General features: G+C 49.2%; 1 protein-coding gene across 1 annotated transcript in view; it reads right to left on the bottom strand.

Moving 5' to 3' along the window:
- Positions 1-17,777, bottom strand: part of LOC142268747 (spindle assembly abnormal protein 6 homolog) — a gene marked incomplete at its 5' end in the record, with an annotated part of 29,882 nt that extends 12,105 nt beyond the window's left edge. Inside the window, 8 exons of the mRNA XM_075332366.1 lie at positions 3,073-3,161; positions 5,285-5,352; positions 5,434-5,565; positions 5,656-5,753; positions 7,424-7,505; positions 15,569-15,748; positions 16,621-16,710; positions 17,583-17,777. Of these exons, the coding sequence (XP_075188481.1) occupies positions 3,073-3,161; positions 5,285-5,352; positions 5,434-5,565; positions 5,656-5,753; positions 7,424-7,505; positions 15,569-15,748; positions 16,621-16,710; positions 17,583-17,777 (934 nt within the window). The remainder of the gene's footprint in view (positions 1-3,072; positions 3,162-5,284; positions 5,353-5,433; positions 5,566-5,655; positions 5,754-7,423; positions 7,506-15,568; positions 15,749-16,620; positions 16,711-17,582) is intronic.
- Between the last annotated feature and the right edge of the window lie 973 nt (positions 17,778-18,750).

Genomic DNA, 18,750 nt, shown 5'->3' with positions numbered 1-18,750 from the left:
CTGAAGGGAAGCCTTGGCTGCCCGAGAAAGGGAGACGTTCCTGTCGAGGGACGTCGACTTCCTGTCCCATTTGCGGAGAATGTCCCATTGAAGTGGACGCAGATGAAACTGCGCAAAAGGAACTGCCTCCATTGCTGCTACCATCTTCCCTAGGAAGTGCATGAGGCGCCGCAAGGGGTGTGACTGGCCTTGAAGGAGAGATTGCACCCCTGTCTGTAGTGAACGCTGTTTGTCCAGCGGAAGCTTCACTATCGCTGAGATAGTATGAAACTCCATGCCAAGATATGTCAGTGATTGGGCCGGTGTCAGATTTGACTTTGGAAAATTGATGATCCACCCGAAACTCTGGAGAGTCTCTAGAGCAATGCTCAGGCTGTGTTGGCATGCCACTTGAGAGGGTGCCTTGACAAGCAGATCGTCTAAGTAAGGGATCACCGAGTGTCCCTGAGAGTGCAGAACTGCTACTACTGTTGCCATGACCTTGGTGAAGACCCGTGGGGCTGTCGCCAAGCCGAAAGGCAGTGCCACGAACTGCAGGTGTTCGTCCCCTATGGCGAAACGCAGGAAGCGCTGATGCTCTGGAGCAATCGGTACGTGGAGATAAGCATCTTTGATGTCGATTGATGCTAGGAAATCTCCTTGGGACATTGAGGCGATGACGGAGCGGAGCGATTCCATCCGGAACCGCCTGGTTTTTACATGTTTGTTGAGCAGTTTTAGGTCCAGAACAGGACGGAAGGATCCGTCCTTTTTCGGCACCACGAACAAGTTGGAGTAAAAACCGTGACCCTGTTGCTGAAAAGGAACAGGGATCACCACTCCTTCTGCCTTCAGAGTGCACACCGCCTGAAGAAGAGCATCGGCTCGCTCGGGGGGCGGAGATGTTCTGAAGAACCGAGTCGGAGGACGAGAGTTGAACTCTATCCTGTAACCGTGAGACAGAATGTCTCTCACCCAACGGTCTTTTACCTGTGGCAGCCAGGCGTCGCAAAAGCGGGAAAGCCTGCCACCGACCGAGGATGCGGTGTGAGGAGGCCGAAAGTCATGAGGAGGCCGCTTTGGGAGCGGTTCCCCCGGCGGTCTTTTTAGGACGTGACTTAGACCGCCATGAATCGGAGTTCCTCTGATCCTTCTGAGGCCTTTTGGACGAGGAGAATTGAGACCTGCCCGCGGACCGAAAGGACCGAAACCTCGATTGTACCTTCCGTGGTTGAGGTCTGTTTGGTTTGGACTGGGGTAAGGATGAGTCCTTTCCCTTGGATTGTTCCTGCTGAGACCCCGAACCGTGTGATGAAGTCGAGGGAATTTCCCAGCGAGCCCGCTTAGGCGGCCTGGGACTGCGGTGAGTGTCAGAGACCTCACCCTGGGACCTATGGGTCACCCCAGGAGCACTTTGCTGCTCCAACTGAGGGGGGCCTGGGGTCAATGATTCAACAGTGCCCGTGGCCTGAGTCACCGGTCTGGACTGTAAGGCTTCTAGTATCTTAGCAGACCATTTATCCATACTCTCAGACAGTTTGTCAGCAAATACTGCAAACTCCGTCCCTGTCACCTGGACAGTGGTAGCAGGTGGTTCCACCTGGGCCACCAGTAGCAGAGGCTCCGGCTGAGTAAGTGCCACAGGGGCCGAGCATTGCACACAATGAGGATCGGTGGAACCTGCCGGTAGTATAGCCGCACATGAGGTACAGGTTGCAAAGTAAGCCTGTGCTTTGGCACCCTTGCTTTTTGCGGACGACATGCTGTTGTCTCCTCTGAGTACAATCCAGGAGGGTATATAGCCAAAAATCAACAGTGCGACCGTACAGTGTAAATGTATAGCATATAAGCATATATATATATATGTACACTTCGGCACTCAGTGGGGTCAGCACCCAGGTGCTGCTTACCGACCGCTCAAAGCGGTTGTGTGATCACCAGATTCCCTGCCTGGGCCTCCCAGAGCCGTGTTGTCTCTCCTCTCCAGCGTCAGAAGTGCTGACAGGAATGGCTGCCGGCGTTCTGTGGGGAGGAGGGGGCCGTGGGCGTGCCCTAGAAAGTGCGGGAATCTGATGTCCCACTGTGCTGAGTGAGGGGGGAGGAGGATACAAAGTATGCTCCAGCCCTCAGCGCTGACGTCCTGTGCAGCGTCCCGCCCTTCCCCTGACTGGCAGGCCTGGGGGCGGGAATATGCGATACTAGGCCGCAAAAGCCGGGGACTAAAGTTATAAGCGCGGCCGGCAAATAAGCGCGGCCGGCGCGGTAGTCCCCGGCGCACTAACACACCCAGCAGTGCTGCAGTGTGTATGGCACAAGCGCTCCATGCGCGGTCCCCCAGGGGGACACAGAGTACCTCACAGTAGCAGGGCCTTGTCCCTGACGATACCCGGCTCCTGTCCAGCAGATTCCCCAGGGGCTGCGGAGGGAGCATGGTCCCAGTGCCTGGAGACCGATTAGGATCCCACTTCACCCAGAGCCCATTAAGGGATGGGGAAGGAAAACAGCATGTGGCTCCTGCCTATGTACCCGCAATGGGTACCTCAACCTTAACAGCACCGCCGACCAGAGTGGGGTGAGAAGGGAGCATGCTGGGGGCCCTGTTATGGGCCCTCTTTTCTTCCATCCGACATAGTCAGCAGCTGCTGCTGACTAAGATGTGGAGCTATGCGTGGATGTGTGCCTCCTTCGCACAAAGCATAAAAACTGAGGAGCCCGTGAGGCACGGGGGGTGTATAGGCAGAAGGGGAGGGGCTTTACACTTTTAAGTGTAATACTTTGTGTGGCCTCCGGAGGCAGAAGCTATACACCCAATTGTCTGGATCTCCCAATGGAGCGACAAAGAAAAATAGTCTAGCTTCTTCAGGAAGTTCCTCAAGGCACAAAAGGCACTCCGTGTCCCCAAAGAGGAGTATCTTAACTGCCGACAATTGTTTATTAAAAAAAAAAAAGTGCTTTTATTATAAGCATCATTCCAAAAAATATCCATCTACGGAGATGGAAATAACATAAAAACTGATAAATGGTTGGTCTAAATGAGACAATCCCATTAAAATTCTGCAAGATTACTCTTGGCTGCACACGTAGAGCGCTCACCTGCAGCAGTGTTGTGGCTAAGGCCTTGTAAAGGGATTGTGCCTTCTCGCTTCTTCAGATACTTGAGATCCAGGCCTGCTGGCTCACCACTGAAATAAACAGATCAGAAATGAAGAAACTTTGATAAAACCAGTTCCACATTCATATACAGTGCTGTTCACCATTATCGGCACCCCTTCATTTTTATTTTTTCATACACTTTTTTTTTTTTTTTAAATTAGTGGTCAAAACTAAGACAATAAAACATTGGTTTGTCAACTTACATATCACAATTTCAAAGAAGAAACAGAATAAACCGCATGTGCAGCAATAAAGGCCCCCCAAAGTAATACTTGGCTGCACACCCGTTGGCATTTACGGCAGCCTCCAAAAGTTTCTTGTTGCAATCTATAAGATTCTTGCACTTCTCACCTGGTATTTTCTCACACGCTTCCTTTGCAGGTTGCTTAAGCTCTTGAATGTTTGCAGGGCTCTTTTTCCCAATGGCAGATCAATGGGATCGAGGTCAGGACTCCCCGCTTTACACGCAGCGACATCACTAACGAGATATCGCTGGGGTCACAGAATTCGTGACGCACATCCGGCCTCGTTAGCGACGTCGTTGCGTGTGACACCTACGAGCGACCGCTAACGATCGGAAATGCTCACCAAATCGTTGACACGTCGTTCATTTTCCAAATATCGTTGCTGGTGCTGGACGCAGGTTGTTCGTCGTTCCTAAGGCAGCACACATCGCCACATGTGACACCCCGGGAACAACGAACAACAGTGTTCCTGCGTCCTCCGGCAACGAGGAGAGAGTGACGTTCATGCGGCTGGTCACCGCCCCTCCGATTTTATTGGTGGCTCGCTGATTGACGTCGCTGTGACACTGCACGAACCGCACCCTTAAAAAAAAAGAGGTTGTTCGCCGCCCACAGCGACGTCGCTAAGGTAAGTTCGTTTAACGCATCCTAGCGATATTGTTCGCCACGGGCAGCGATTTTCCCGTGACGCAAATGACGGGGGCGGGTGCGATCGCTAGTGATGTCGCAGTATGTAAAGCAGCCTTTATTGGTGGACATTTTGAAATAGTCTATTTTTTCCTTTTTCAACCATTCCTGGGTACTTTTGGTCATTGGTTTAAGGCGAAGATCATGGGTCGTCCAGCAAGACAAGTTTTCTTACACTGAGTAGGACATTTTTCTCTAAAACTGCTTAATTCGCTGATTTCATGATTCCTGTGATACGGTCAAAGCCTCCAGTACCAGACACAGAAAAGCAAACACACAGCATTATAGCTCCTCCACCATGCTTGACTGTTGGTAGGGTGTTATTTTCCTTATAAGCATTTCTATGTAAACGCTGTCTGTAAGCTGTTGCGCAGCATTGCCAAAAACATCTATTTTTGCTTCATCTGTCCACAGAACATTTTCCCAGAAGGATTGTGGTTTGTCAAAGATCAGCCATTCTTTTTTGTGTCTTTTCTTCAGCAATGGCTTCTTCCTTGGCCTTCGCCCCTAAAGCTCTGCTTAGTTTAGTGTGCAGTGTTTGGTACTTGTTGAAACCATGACCCCAGACTGTTCCAGGTTGGCTTTCAGATATTTAATGTGTTTTTTCCACCATTCACAACAACCTTCGAAGACATCTCTAGTCACATTTTCCTCTTTTTCCCCCAAATCCGGGGGGGGTTGACAGTTCCATGCCTGGCAAACATCTTAACATTACGCACTGTTGAAAGTGTGATACCGAGGTGTTGGGCGATGGCCTTATACCCTTTGGAAGTCTTGTGTTTGCTAATAATCGCAGTTCTGATGTCCTCTAACAGCTCCTTTGTCTTCACTATTGTGACAAAAGAAACAGGGCCTACTATGTGGCTTTCATCATTCATTGGCTAATTCATGTCCCATGGGCACCGACAATTTATCACAGGTGATTCTCATTTGTGATTTACCACAGGGGAGTCAAAATGTGTTTCCATACTAATGTAAAGGGTGCCACAACCAGAGTCACAGCAGCTATAGATTTTTCTATTTTTCCCTCCCATTGATTTATTTTAAATTGTTTACCATTTGCTCTTTTATATTTAACACGAGTGCTCTATATAATAAAGCTGTTTTCACTTGATTCATTTTTTCAGGAGATATTCCACATTATGTAGCTAAACTTCATGGGTGCAGTAACAATGAGCAGGACTGTAGGAAGGTGAAGTGCCTGACAAATTACAACTTACTTCTCTTTATTTGCAGCTTGAATTCCTCCTGACACGTTTCCTCTAGGGAGTGGATTATGGTACTGAACCTTTACAAACAGAGTTTGGAAATTAACAAATGTACAAACAAAACCATGTCCATATTTAATTGCAGAGTCCAATAGCCTTACCCGAGGTCCTGGGTGAACTACTTCCAATGAGGGTTGCTGTGATGCTGAAGGTGCAATGTAAGGGATGACCGAATACGAGGAGGGAAGTGGATAATTTATCCGGGGGTTATGGAGAGGTATCCTGTTCTCTAACTGAAACACAGATGTAAAAGACATTGCAAATATGACATTTAGAATTTAAGATTGTGTGTGTTATATTGTGCTAAGGAGGAACACAATTACCATCTGGTTGGGTGACACCGTTGACCTAAAGGGGGCACTGCTTGGATTAGAGCTTGCAGACTGATTCTCATTTAGTTGCTTATTTAACCAAGTAATAACTGCAATTGAACAAAAAGAACAAGTCAGTAACGTACTTTATCAAGGGACATATTTACACTAGAGCGGTGTTTAGTGCTACGCAACGGTAATGAAGCGGCAAAAGCCCACGTACCATCTTGTAGATTCTCAATTGCCATTCTTCAGTCATTTGATGTGGTCTAGTCTTAAGACACCTGATGTATAATGTCTGATGAAGGGGTCTGTCTGACCCAGAAGCGCATTTTTGTTTTATATATCCAATTCACATTGGATTTTTGGTCCAGCAGTGCAGCTAGAGCATCTTATCACTTTACAAACTTCGGCATATCAGATACTTTTGTTTGGTGCATTCTTTACCTAGTTAGAATCAGCAGTTGGGTGTGTTTTGTTTTTTTTTGTAAGGCTAGCGCCACACAGGGATTACTGGGATCCCCTCAAATGACACTCTGCTCGCGCTGGCAGTACAGCAGAGCCGAGTGTCATGCGAGTGTCCCTGCAACTGAGGTCCAATTGTGCGAGCGGACCTCAGCTGCGGGGGGTCGGGCCGGCGCCAAGGAAGGATGAATTTCTCCCTCTCTCCTCAGTTGCCGGCTATTGCCATTCTCGCCCTGCACTAGCGGTACACCGGTGTACCGCAAGTGCTGTGCTCTTTTTCTCTTGCCCCATAGACTTGAATGGGTGCGAGAGAAACAATGATCGCATTACACTCGCAGCATGGTGCAATTGTTTTCTCGGTTCGATTAGGGCTGAGAAAATAATTGCTCATGGGTGCTGACACATAGGCTAATATTGGTCCGAGTGGAATGCAATTTTTTATCACACTCCACTCGCTCCAATTTTCATGCTGTGTGGCTTAGGCCTTACTAAGGTTATTCCCCACTCTGATGTGTTTGTGGGAAAACAGTGTTAAAATGTGTTGTGTAATTTTGCTGATAAATAAAAATGAACCCAATTTAAAAAAAAAAAAAGAATCAGCAGCAGGACAAACTTGATGTTACGAGGTGTTGGGTCCTTCACAGAACATCCTAAGGTGTGCAAGCCATTGTGAAAGGTTATTTCCAGGACTTTTTTTTTTCCCCCCTAAATGTGTCTAAAGCGCTAACAGGCAGGTAGCTGCTACCTACCTGTTGTGTCTGACGTCGGTCATCGCCGCCACAGACCACTCCTGCCGGCAATACAGTGTCTTCGTCAACGGAACAGAGGATTCTTTTCCGCTCTGCTCTGTAGACTGGGATCAGACACCCAGCTGAATAACTTGGGGACCCAGTTGTCAATTAGCTGGACATCAGCAGTCCCACCCCATATACAAAGCAGAGCAGTCCCAGATATACCCTTCTCTTTAAGGGTTTAGCCTCAATACTTTTTAATGCAAGTGCCCTTTGTGCGCTTTCCTCTCCTATTTGTTTTCTGCATGGTCTTCAATATTGTCATGTTTTTGCCAGTAATGTAGTAAACTGTTGCAGCACAGTAACACCAACATGCAAGGGTACCGACAGGCTGGCTCCGCACCTCACTTTTTGAAAGTGTACTTTGCCCAACGGGCTACCTGGTTGATCCTGCCAGTAGCGTATGCTTGTCTCAAAGATTAAGCCATGCACGTGTAAGTACACACGGACGGTACAGTGAAACTGCAAACGGTTCAATAAATCAGCGGTCCTAGCACAGAGTCAAACAAATGTGTGGTCCTCACCATTCTCATTTGTCTTGAGCAGCTCTTTACTTTCCTCTAACTTTTTGTCTGTTTGCTGAAGCTGTTCTCGCAGGTTTTCTACCTAAAACACACAAACAAGACAGTTTATTATTAAATAAATACAAAACATGAAGTAGTTATTAGAACTTTTTTTTTTTTTTAAATATTCAACTGGTGAGCTGATTTATCCAGACAAAACAAGCTGGGTACCTACCCACTGATGAAGTAAGATGGACATTGCATAAAAAAACCCCAACATTTTCACTTCGTGACTCCTAATATTGCTAGATAATATATGACGACATATCATGGAATTACACAATTTACACAAATTAAAGAGTATTCAGTCTCGTACAGTTTGTTCTGCTTCACCCACAGCATTTATGTCTAACTCCTTGCCAGAAAAAGGCCACATGGATGAACTGATGGGTTTAATTTTTGGAATCAGGATGTATATGATAGATGGAATGGAGACCGGAGTCATGTCCATGCCAGGGGGTGGGAATGTGCAACTCACTTATGATAAGGCCTTCTTCGCAACTTGTCTCCAGTACGTGTGGTGTTAAGTTTTGCATGTACTGCAGACACATGATGTCACCGCACGTCACAATCACCGGCTCTCGCGCTACTTTGTGCGAGAACCGTGGCAATGAACTACGGTGAACGTATTACGTCACATCCCATGGCAGTCCACACGCTACTGAGTGACCCACATGCTGTGTCCTGCAGTGCCCTCATGAGGTCATCACAGTTCAGCGTAAGAGCCGGCAGTGGCTGGTGTACCAGCATATGGGGAACTTTGTTATTCATAGGCTGGGACAGTGAGTCTGGGAACGTCATGGGATCTCCAAATGGATTACTGTGGATTAAAGACTTTGATGGGGAATACATTTGTGAATACGAGTGTCTCTTATCTTTTCTTCCTTAAAAAATCTTTATGTCTTTCAGGTTTGCTTTAAAGGAACGTCATGGGACCTCCTTTTGGATTATGGAAGAACTTAAAGGATTTTAAATTTTGTATAATAAATTAGTGAATGAGTGCAGGTGTTGAGGGTTTATTTTTTTTTTACCATTTACAACTAATGGATTGGTAATGGGGGTGTCTGCTAGACACTAACCCATTACTAATTCCAGGGTTTGATGCCAGCCGTCAATTAACAGCTGGAATCAACCCCATATATTACACTGTTCGCCACCACACCAGGGCAATGGGAAGAGTAGAGGCGAAGCGCGAAGATTGGCGCATCTAATGAATGAACCACTCTGGGGAGGTTGTGGCCTGCTATCTACAGGCTTAGCCATGGAATCGATTGAACTTTCATTGTCAAAATTCAGAGAAGCCCAATATTTTATTAAAAAAAAAAAAAAAAATTGCATGGGCTCCCGCCATAGGCAGCATGGGGCTAGGATCCTCAGGGCAGGGTGTCCCATGCTATCTGAGCCTCCCCCGCTGTGAATTACAGCCCTCAAGTGCCACAAAAAATGGCACATTCATAAAGTGCTATTTTCTGGCACTTTAACCGACTCCTCCAGCGACCCTGAGGTGGTGGCACACTGGGTAATAATGAGGTTAGGGCCAGCTTTGTGTTATCAGCTGGTACTAAGCCCGAAATTCATGGTATCATGCCAAATTAGACATGGCCACCATGAATTTCTAGAAAACAGAAAAGAAGGGAATTTTGTTTACTTACCGTAAATTCCTTTTCTTCTAGCTCCTATTGGGAGACCCAGACAATTGGGTGTATAGCTTCTGCCTCCGGAGGCCACACAAAGTACTACACTTTAAAAAGTGTAACCCCTCCCCTCTGCCTATACACCCTCCCGTGGATCACGGGCTCCTCAGTTTTGGTGCAAAAGCAGGAAGGAGAAAACTTATAAATTGGTCTAGGGTAAATGCAATCCGAAGGATGTTCGGAGAACTGAAAACCATGAACCAAAAGAACAATTCAACATCAACAACATGTGTACACAAAAGAACAACCAGCCCAAAGGGCACAGGGGTGGGTGCTGGGTCTCCCAATAGGAGCTAGAAGAAAAGGAATTTACGGTAAGTAAACAAAATTCCCTTCTTTGTTGCTCCATTGGGAGACCCAGACAATTGGGACGTCCAAGAGCAGTCCCTGGGTGGGTAAAAGAATACCTCAATAAAAAAGAGCCGAAAAAACGGCCCCCTCTTACAGGTGGGCAACCGCCGCCTGAAGGACTCGCCTACCTAGACTGCCGTCTGCCGAAGCATAGGTATGCACTTGATAGTGTTTCGTGAAAGTGTGCAGACTAGACCACGTAGCTGCCTGACACACCTGCTGAGCCGTAGCCCGGTGCCGCAATGCCCAGGACGCACCCACGGCTCTGGTAGAATGGGCTTTCAGCCCTGAAGGAAGCGGAAGCCCAGAAGAACGGTAGGCTTCGAGAATCGGTTCCTTGATCCACCGAGCCAAGGTTGACTTGGAAGCCTGCGAACCCTTACGCTGGCCAGCGACAAGGACAAAGAGCGCATCTGAACGACGCAGGGGCGCCGTGCGAGACACGTAGAGCCGGAGTGCTCTGACAAGATCCAAAGAGTGCAAATCCTTTTCACACTGGTGAATTGGATTAGGGCAAAATGAAGGCAAGGAGATATCCTGATTGAGATGAAAAGGGGATACCACTTTAGGGAGAAATTCCGGGACCGGACGCAGAACCACCTTATCCTGGTGAAACACCAGGAAGGGGGCTTTGCATGATAGCGCTGCTAGCTCAGACACTCTCCGAAGTGATGTGACTGCCACTAGAAAGGCCACCTTCTGCGAAAGACGTGAAAGAGAGACATCCCGCAGCGGCTCGAAAGGTGGTTTCTGAAGAGCCGTTAGCACCCTGTTAAGATCCCAGGGTTCCAGCGGACGCTTGTAAGGTGGGACTATGTGGCAAACTCCCTGCAGGAACATGCGGACCTGCGGAAGCCTGGCTAGGCGCTTTTGAAAAAATACGGAGAGCGCCGATACTTGGCCCTTGAGAGAGCCAAGTGACAAACCCTTGTCCATTCCGGATTGAAGGAATGAAAGAAAAGTGGGTAAGGCAAACGGCCATGGAGTAAAACCGTTATTAGCGCACCAGGATAGGAAGATTTGCCAAGACTGGGCGGTCTGGAAGCGCCCACGGTTGACCCACCGTGAGATGCCACAGATCCGGGTACCACAACCGCCTCGGCCAGTCTGGAGCGACGAGAATGGCGCGACGGCATTCGGACCTGATCTTGCGTAACACTCTGGGCAGCATCGCCAGAGGAGGAAACACATAAGGCAGTCGAAACTGCGACCAATCCTGAACTAACGCGTCCGCCGCCAGAGCTCTGTGATCCTGAGACCAAGCCATGAATGCCGGGACTTTGTTGTTGTGCCGAGACGCCATGAGATCGACGTCCGGCGTTCCCCAGCGGCGACAGATCTCTCGAAACACGTCTGGGTGCAGAGACCATTCCCCCGCTTCCATGCCCTGACTACTGAGAAAATCTGCTTCCCAGTTTTCTACGCCCGGGATGTGAACTGCGGAGATGGTGGAGGCTGTGGCTTCCACCCACTGCAGAATCCGTCGGGACTTCCTCGAAGGCTTGACGACTGCGAGTGCCGCCTTGGTGGTTGATGTATGCGACGGCAGAGGCGTTGTCCGACTGGATACGGATCTGCCTGCCCTCCAGCCACCAATGAAAAGCCAATAGGGCTAGATACACTGCCCTTATCTCCAGAATATTGATCTGAAGGGATGACTATCGGAGTCCAGGTTCCCTGAGCCCTGTGGTGGAGAAAAACCGCTCCCCACCCTGACAGGCTCGCGTCTGTGGTGACCACAGCCCAGGTTGGGGGTAGGAAGGATTTTCCCTGCGATAAAGAATTGGGAAGGAGCCACCACTGAAGTGACGTCTTGGTTGCAAGGGAAAGAGAGACGTTCCTGTCGAGGGAAGCCGACCTCCTGTCCCATTTGCGGAGAATGTCCCATTGGAGTGGCCGAAGATGGAATTGCGCGAACGGGACTGCCTCTATAGCTGCCACCATCTTCCCCAGGAAGTGCATGAGGCGCCTTAAGGGGTGTGACTGACTCCGAAGAAGGGATTGCACCCCTGCCTGCAGAGAAAGCCGTTTGTCGCTCGGAAGCTTGACTAACGCTTGCTGGGTATGAAACTCCATCCCAAGGTACGTCAGTGATTGGGTCGGTGTCAACTTGGATTTCGGGAAGTTGATGATCCACCCGAACCGCTGGAGAGTCGCCAGAGCGACAGATAGACTTTGTTGACACGCCACCCGAGACGGGGCCCTGACTAAGATCGTCCAAGTAGGGAATCACCGAGTGGCCCTGAGAATGCAGGACCGCCACAACAGATGCCATGACTTTGGTGAAAACCCGTGGTGCTGTCGCCAAGCCGAAAGGCAATGCCACGAACTGGAGGTGTTCGTCCCCGATGGCGAAACGCAGGAAACGTTGATGCTCGGGTGCGATCGGAATATGGAGATAAGCATCCTTGATGTCGATCGATGCTAGGAAGTCTCCTTGTGACATTGAGGCGATGACCGAGCGGAGGGATTCCATCCGGAACAGTCTGGTTCTCACATGTCTGTTGAGTAGCTTGAGGTCCAGAACGGGACGGAATGACCCGTCCTTTTTTGGCACCACGAACAAGTTGGAGTAAAATCCGCGACCACGTTCCTGAAGGGGAACGGGGATCACAACTCCTTCCATCTTTAGAGCGGCTACTGCCTGAAAAAGTGCGTCGGCCTGAGCGGGGGGTGGAGAGGTTCTGAAGAAGCGAGCCGCAGGACGAGAGCTGAACTCTATCCTGTAACCATGAGACAGAATGTCTCTCACCCATCGGTCTTGAACATGTGGCTACCAGGCGTCGCCAAAGCGGGAGAGCCTGCCACCGACCGAGGATGCGGTCAGGGGAGGCAGAGAGTCATGAGGAAGCCGTCTTGGAGGCAGTGCCTCCTGCGGCCTTTTGTGGGCGAGACTTGGATCGCCACGCATAGGAGTTCCTCTGGCCTTTCTCCGGCCTGTTGGACGAAGAGGATTGGGACTTGGCGGAGGGACGAAAGGACCGAAATCTCGATTGAACCTTTCTCTGTTGAGGTCTCTTAGGTTTGGCCTGGGGTAAGGAGGAATCCTTTCCTTTGGATTCCTTAATAATCTCATCCAATCGTTCGCCAAACAAACGGTCGCCAGAAAACGGCAAACCGGTTAAGAACCTCTTGGAAGCCGTGTCTGCCTTCCATTCGCGCAGCCACATGGCCCTGCGGACTGCCACAGAGTTAGCGGATGCTACAGCTGTACGGCTAGCAGAGTCCAGGACGGCGTTCATGGCGTAGGATGAAAAGGCTGACGTCTGAGAGGTCAAAGACGCAACTTGCGGAGCAGAATTACGTGTGACAGCATTAATCTCAGTCAGACAAGCCGAGATAGCTTGGAGTGCCCACACGGCTGCAAAGGCCGGGGCAAAAGACGCGCCCGTGGCCTCATAGATGGACTTCACCAGGAGCTCTATGTCTGTCAGTGGCATCCTTTAGCGATGAGCCATCTGCAACCGATACCACGGATCTAGCCGCCAATCTTGAGACTGGAGGATCCACCTTGGGACAGTGAGCCCAACCCTTAACGACTTCAGAAGGGAAGGGATAACGCGTGTCATTGCGTGTACGTTTGGGGAACCGAAACTGGTGTTTCTCCTGCTGAGACGCCGACTCCTCTACAGGAGGAGGCGGGGGAGAGAGATCCAACACCTGGTTGATGGACGAGATAAGATCATTTACTAAGGCGTCCCCTTCAGGTGTATCAAGGTTAAGGGCGACGTCAGGGTCAGAGCCCTGAGCTGCGACGTCCGCCGAGTCCTCAAGCTGGGATCCCGAGCAGCGTGAGGAAGTCGGGGAAGATTCCCAGCGAGCCCGCTTAGCCGGTCTAGGACTGTGGTCCGGGCAGGAGTCCTCCGCCTGAGACCGAGGGGCCAACCTGGGAGCGCGCTGCGGCGCGGACCGAGAGGGGCCTGGAGGCGACGAGCCAACAGGGGCCGGGGCCTGTGAAAGGACCGGTCTGGACTGCAAAGCCTCTAGCAGCTTAGAAGACCATTTGTCCATAGACTGAGCCATGGATTGAGAAAGTGACTCAGAGTTTCTCAGCAAAAGAGGCGAACTCTGTCCCTGCAGCCTGGACAGGGGGAGCAGGGGGGTCTACATGAGCCGAGGGGCCCACTAGTGTCCGAAGCTCCGGCTGAGCAAGCGAAACAGGGGTCGAGCATTGCTCACAGTGAGGGTAGGTGGAACCCGCAGGTAACATAGCCCCACAAGAGGTACAGGCCGCAAAAAAACCCTGTGCCTTAGCAGCTTTGCTCCTTGTGGACGACATGCTGTTGTCTCCTAGGAGAGTGATCACTGAGGGTATATGGGAAAGGGGTATACAGCCCGACCGAACAAATATATATATATATACGTATCTATTCCGGCACCCTAGGGGGACCAGCACCGGGTGACCGGTGTGGCTTACTGACCGCTAACAAGCGGAGTGTGTCCTCCAGATTCCCTGCCTTAGATCCCCCGGAGCTGCAGAGCTGTTCACTGAGAATCCTCCACCGGCAGAATGCCAAAAAATGGCTGCCGGAGCTCTCAGGGGAGGAGTGGAGCCGTGGGCGGCGCCAGGAAAGTGCGGGAATCTGGGGTCCCCACAGTGATCAGTGAGGGGGGAGGAAAACATGCAGGATGCTCCAGCCCTCACATCCGACATCAGGTCGGTAATCCCGCCCTTACCCCTGACAGGCAGGCCCGGGGGCGGGATTTTTGCGACTAGGCCGCGATGAAGCCGGGGACTAAATTTGAGACCGCGCCCGACAAGCAGGCACGGTCGGCGCGGAAGTCCACCGGCCTTCTCAATTCAGCAGCTGCCGCGGCTTCCGGGAAGAAGGTGCGCTCCCTGCACAGTCCCCAATGGGGACACAGAGTACCTTTGAGTTGCAGGGCCCGGTCCCTGAGGTTGAAGAGGCTCCGGTCCGGCAGGTTCCCACAGGGGCTGCGGAGGGAGCACGGTCCCAGTAAATGGATGACCGCTTAGGATCCCACTTCTCCCAGAGCCGCTAAGGGATGGTGAAGGAGACGGCATGTGGCTCCAGCCTCTGTACCCGCAATGGGTACTTCAACCTTAACAACACCGCCGACGTAGTGGGGTGAGAAGGGAACATGCCGGGGGCCCCGTGGGGGCCCTCTTTTCTTCCAACCGACATAACTAAGTATGAGAATGCATGAGTGGATGTGTGCCTCCTTCCACACAAAGCATAAAACTGAGGAGCCCGTGATCCACGGGAGGGTGTATAGGCAGAGGGGAGGGGTTACACTTTTTAAAGTGTAATACTTTGTGTGGCCTCCGGAGGCAGAAGCTATACACCCAATTGTCTGGGTCTCCCAATGGAGCGACAAAGAAAAAAAATGTTTTATTAGAAGTAAAACAAAAAACATTTAGGTACTCCATCTTTATTATAAAAAAAAATCCTTAGTCTGATGTAGTCCCTAGGGAGAGCAATGTCAGCTCTGCTTCATCGCTCTGTACAGTCAAGCGTCTATACAGAGTGAGAAGCGGGCTGACAGTGATAGTCAACGTTCAATCGAGTCTATAGCTAAGCCATGGACTTGAGTGAAGCCTGATGTCACCGCGAACACAGCCGAAAAAGCCGAAAACTGCCGAGTGACGAACAGTGCAGTGAATACCGCCGGAAGATAATGATCGGACCTGGAAGCAGAAGCGGGCGGAAGATAGCGGGTCTGGAGGAGGACGCGTCGCTGGACCGTTAAGTATAATCAATGTTTTGGGTTTTTTTTTACAGCCCTTGGTCCCAAACTGTAACAAGGGAACACTGTGTTCGGTGCGGGTCGAGAACTTTACAGTTCGGGTTCGCCCATCACTAATGGTAAGTTAATTGTGAAATGAGTGTTTATATTCGTGAACGATTATATTGCAGTGTAAATGCCCCTGATGTTTTCTGAAGAAATTTCTACAAGAGTGATCATGGATCTGAGGATCACGGATGCTGCAGACAAACAGTGAGGGTAGCTATTCTGTTTAAATCAACCATTCATTTTTAGGTGTACTGCTCCATTAGAACAAGCCTTTGTGGGTTTTTCGTATCCTAGTAATGCTCACCTCTTCTTCTTTTGACTGCAGACTCTTCTGAAAATCATGCATTTTTCTTTGCCCTTCATGAATTGACTTCTCTTTCTCTGTAATCAGTTTCTCCTGCTGCACGGTCACTGTATTCTTTAGCTTCAGTTTCGCTATTAAAGTCTTTAGGTCTCCTTGAAGTTTCTTTATTATGTCGTTGGCCTTTAAATTTTAGAAGTGAAGTAAAAAGGTTAGAAGATTAAAAAGGGTGTCATTATCCAAAAAGTATGACTTAGGGGTACTTCTCACATAGCGAGATCGCTGCTGAGTCACGGTTTTTGTGACACACCAGTGACCTCATTAGTGATCTCGCTGTGTGTAACACTGATCAGCGATCTGGCCCCTGTTGTGAAATCGCTGCTAGTTACACACTGCTCTGGTTCATTTTTTGGACGTTGCTCTCCCGCTGTGAAGCATACATCGCTGTGTTTGACAGCGAGAGAGCAATGATCTGAATGTGCAGGGAGCTGGCTTCTGGCAGCCTGTGGTAAGCTGTAACCAAGGTAAATATCGGGTAACCAAGCGAAGTGCTTTGCTTGGTTACCCGATACCGTTACCCGATTGGTTACCTTAGTTACTAGCGTCCGCCGCTCTCAGGCTGCCAGTGCCGGCTCCCTGCACACGTAGCCAGAGTACACATCGGGTAAAAAGCAAAGCGGTTTGCTTATTAACCCGATGTGTACTCTGGTTACGAGTGCAGGGAGCCAGCGCTAAGCGGAGGTGTGTGCTGGTAACCAAGGTAAATATCGGGTAACCAAGCGCTTGGTTACCCAATATTTACCTTAGTTACCAAGCGCAGCATCGCTTCCACGCATTGCTGGGGGCTGGTCACTGGTTGCTGGTGAGCTCTGCCTGATTGACAGCTCACCAGCGACCATGTAGCGATGCACCAGCGATCCTGACCAGGTCAGATCGCTGGTGGGATCGCTGGAGCGTCGCTAAAGTGTGACTGTACCCTTACTGAGGCCGTACCTCTCCATAATCCCACTGTAAACCAGAGTCTAGATTTAAAATGAAACTGATCTGCCTTTTACCTTGAGGAGCTCGGCAGATAAGGATTTTATTGTAGCTTCCAACTTTCCAATCTGCACTTGCTTCTTCTCAGCACCAAATTCTAAAGCAGCCTGTTAACAAAAACAAGATATTAATGGAGGCCACACACGAAGAAGTGTGAAGGAGACAATATCAAACATTATTGCATAGGTTGTATGTGGAGGGTGTTCAAGAGCGGACCCCCTCCTCCACTCCACAGCCAGCATTCTGTGACCAACAGCTGCACCTCAGAGCTGACCTCCCTCCACAGCCAGCATTCTGTGACCAACAGCTGCACTCTGAAGCTGAAAAAAACCACACACACACACACACACACACACACACACACACACACACACACACACACACACACACACACACACACACACACACACACACACACACACACACACACACACACGTATTTACTGTGTAATTTACTGAATTACTAATAGCAACATTTACATGCAGAGTTCGCCAGTGGTCGTGGGCACAGGCCTCCATTGCAATGGCAACCTGTAATGCGATTGCAGGGCACAGATGGGTTCACATAGAATCTAGGGGTCTGGTGTTGGCCCCCCAATGCTGACATCTTTGTACCCTTTTAATGCTGAGGCACATGCTGTTGATTAATGTAGACCAGAATGGCATATTTCTAATGATTTCAATCACTTATAAAGTCTTTCCCGTTTATCAGCAAAGTGTTTGGCAAAATGAAGAATGAATGTGATTGAAAATGACATCTCATCTTGCAAAAAAAAAAATTGACCTCATAAGGCTGCTTTGACAGAGGGTTGGGCTGTTAAGGCCGTTGGAAAAGGAGGGGAAAAAAAAAACAAAAACAGACGGGTGAGTAAAAAGAATAAATACCTGCCTTTAAGGGATTATGGATGTATAGACACCTTTATGCATAAAGTTACCTACAGGTTTGTAATGTGCCTATAGATTTTAGGCTGTATCCTACCTTTTGTTCTTGAGTGGCTGCTAGGATTTCATTACTCCTCAATACCAGTTGATCCTTGTCTTTCAGCTCTTGCTCCAGAACAGCTAGTCGTGTCTGCAGGCGATTCATCTCCTTTTCCTTGTCATGGCACTCTGCATCCAGTGCACTGTTCTCTCTTCCAAGGGATGTCACCTTCTGCTGTGCTCGTTGGAGTTCCTATTAAAACAAAAACACAATATATCTATCTATATCTCAGTGCAAGGTGGTTATAAAATAGAGCACAGTTTATTCATCTGTTCCTGTAAAGTTTCAACATTTCAAGTCACCTTTAATCAGTCACACTAAGGAATATAGCTTGAATGATAATAATAATAATAAAAAATAAAAATGAAGTTGAAAAGGTATTCCATCTCTAAGATCCCATCCCAATAGTAGGAATAACAACAATAATATTATAAATACAATTTTTTATTACCTAATACATTCAATTAGACATGTAGTGGTTATACCTAAAGGTCCTGCAATGCCCTGATCAAGAGGTAAGCGACAGTGAATCAGGAGAACTATACTACATTTCTAATTGGATGTATTTGCTAATATTCCTTATTACACTTACTACATATTGAGATGGGATCTTGGAGATCAGAATAACCCTTCAACTACTTCAGAACTCGCCGAACACTACAAATGTACCACAGTCCTCTAAATCCCTGCACCGACGTTCTCAAACATCAGTGCAGTCTAATCCGCTTTCACTAGATCAGGAAGCTGTGAGAAAGGGAGGTAACTGTGCCCGGAGCCTGCGCACACTAAGCTCTCTGCTCAATGAAAATCAGAGAGCTCCATTTGCGCACGCACCGACTACTGGCGGCATTATTTGAAGATCACACCGCAGCCAGCACAGCCCCGCACCGCCGACAGAGCATCTCCCCTGCCGCAGCCAGCACAGCCCCGCCGACAGAGCATCTCACCCGCCGCATCACCCTGCTCCACACAGCGCCCACCGCAGTCAGCATAGCACCCATTCTCCACCTCCTGGTAAGCTACATTCGGATTTTAAGACGCAGTCCTTATTTTCCTCCCAAATTTTTGGGAAGAAAGGTGCATCTTATAATCTGAAAAAAGAGAATTTTGTTACCGTAAATTCTTTTTCTTATAGTTCCGTATTGGGAGACCCAGACCAGGGGTG

The sequence above is a fragment of the Anomaloglossus baeobatrachus genome, unplaced genomic scaffold (assembly GCF_048569485.1).
Source record: "Anomaloglossus baeobatrachus isolate aAnoBae1 unplaced genomic scaffold, aAnoBae1.hap1 Scaffold_3095, whole genome shotgun sequence".
In the NCBI taxonomy this organism is placed as follows: domain Eukaryota; kingdom Metazoa; phylum Chordata; class Amphibia; order Anura; family Aromobatidae; genus Anomaloglossus; species Anomaloglossus baeobatrachus.
Note: the sequence above shows the minus strand (reverse complement) of the source record. Positions and strands in the feature narration are given on the sequence as shown.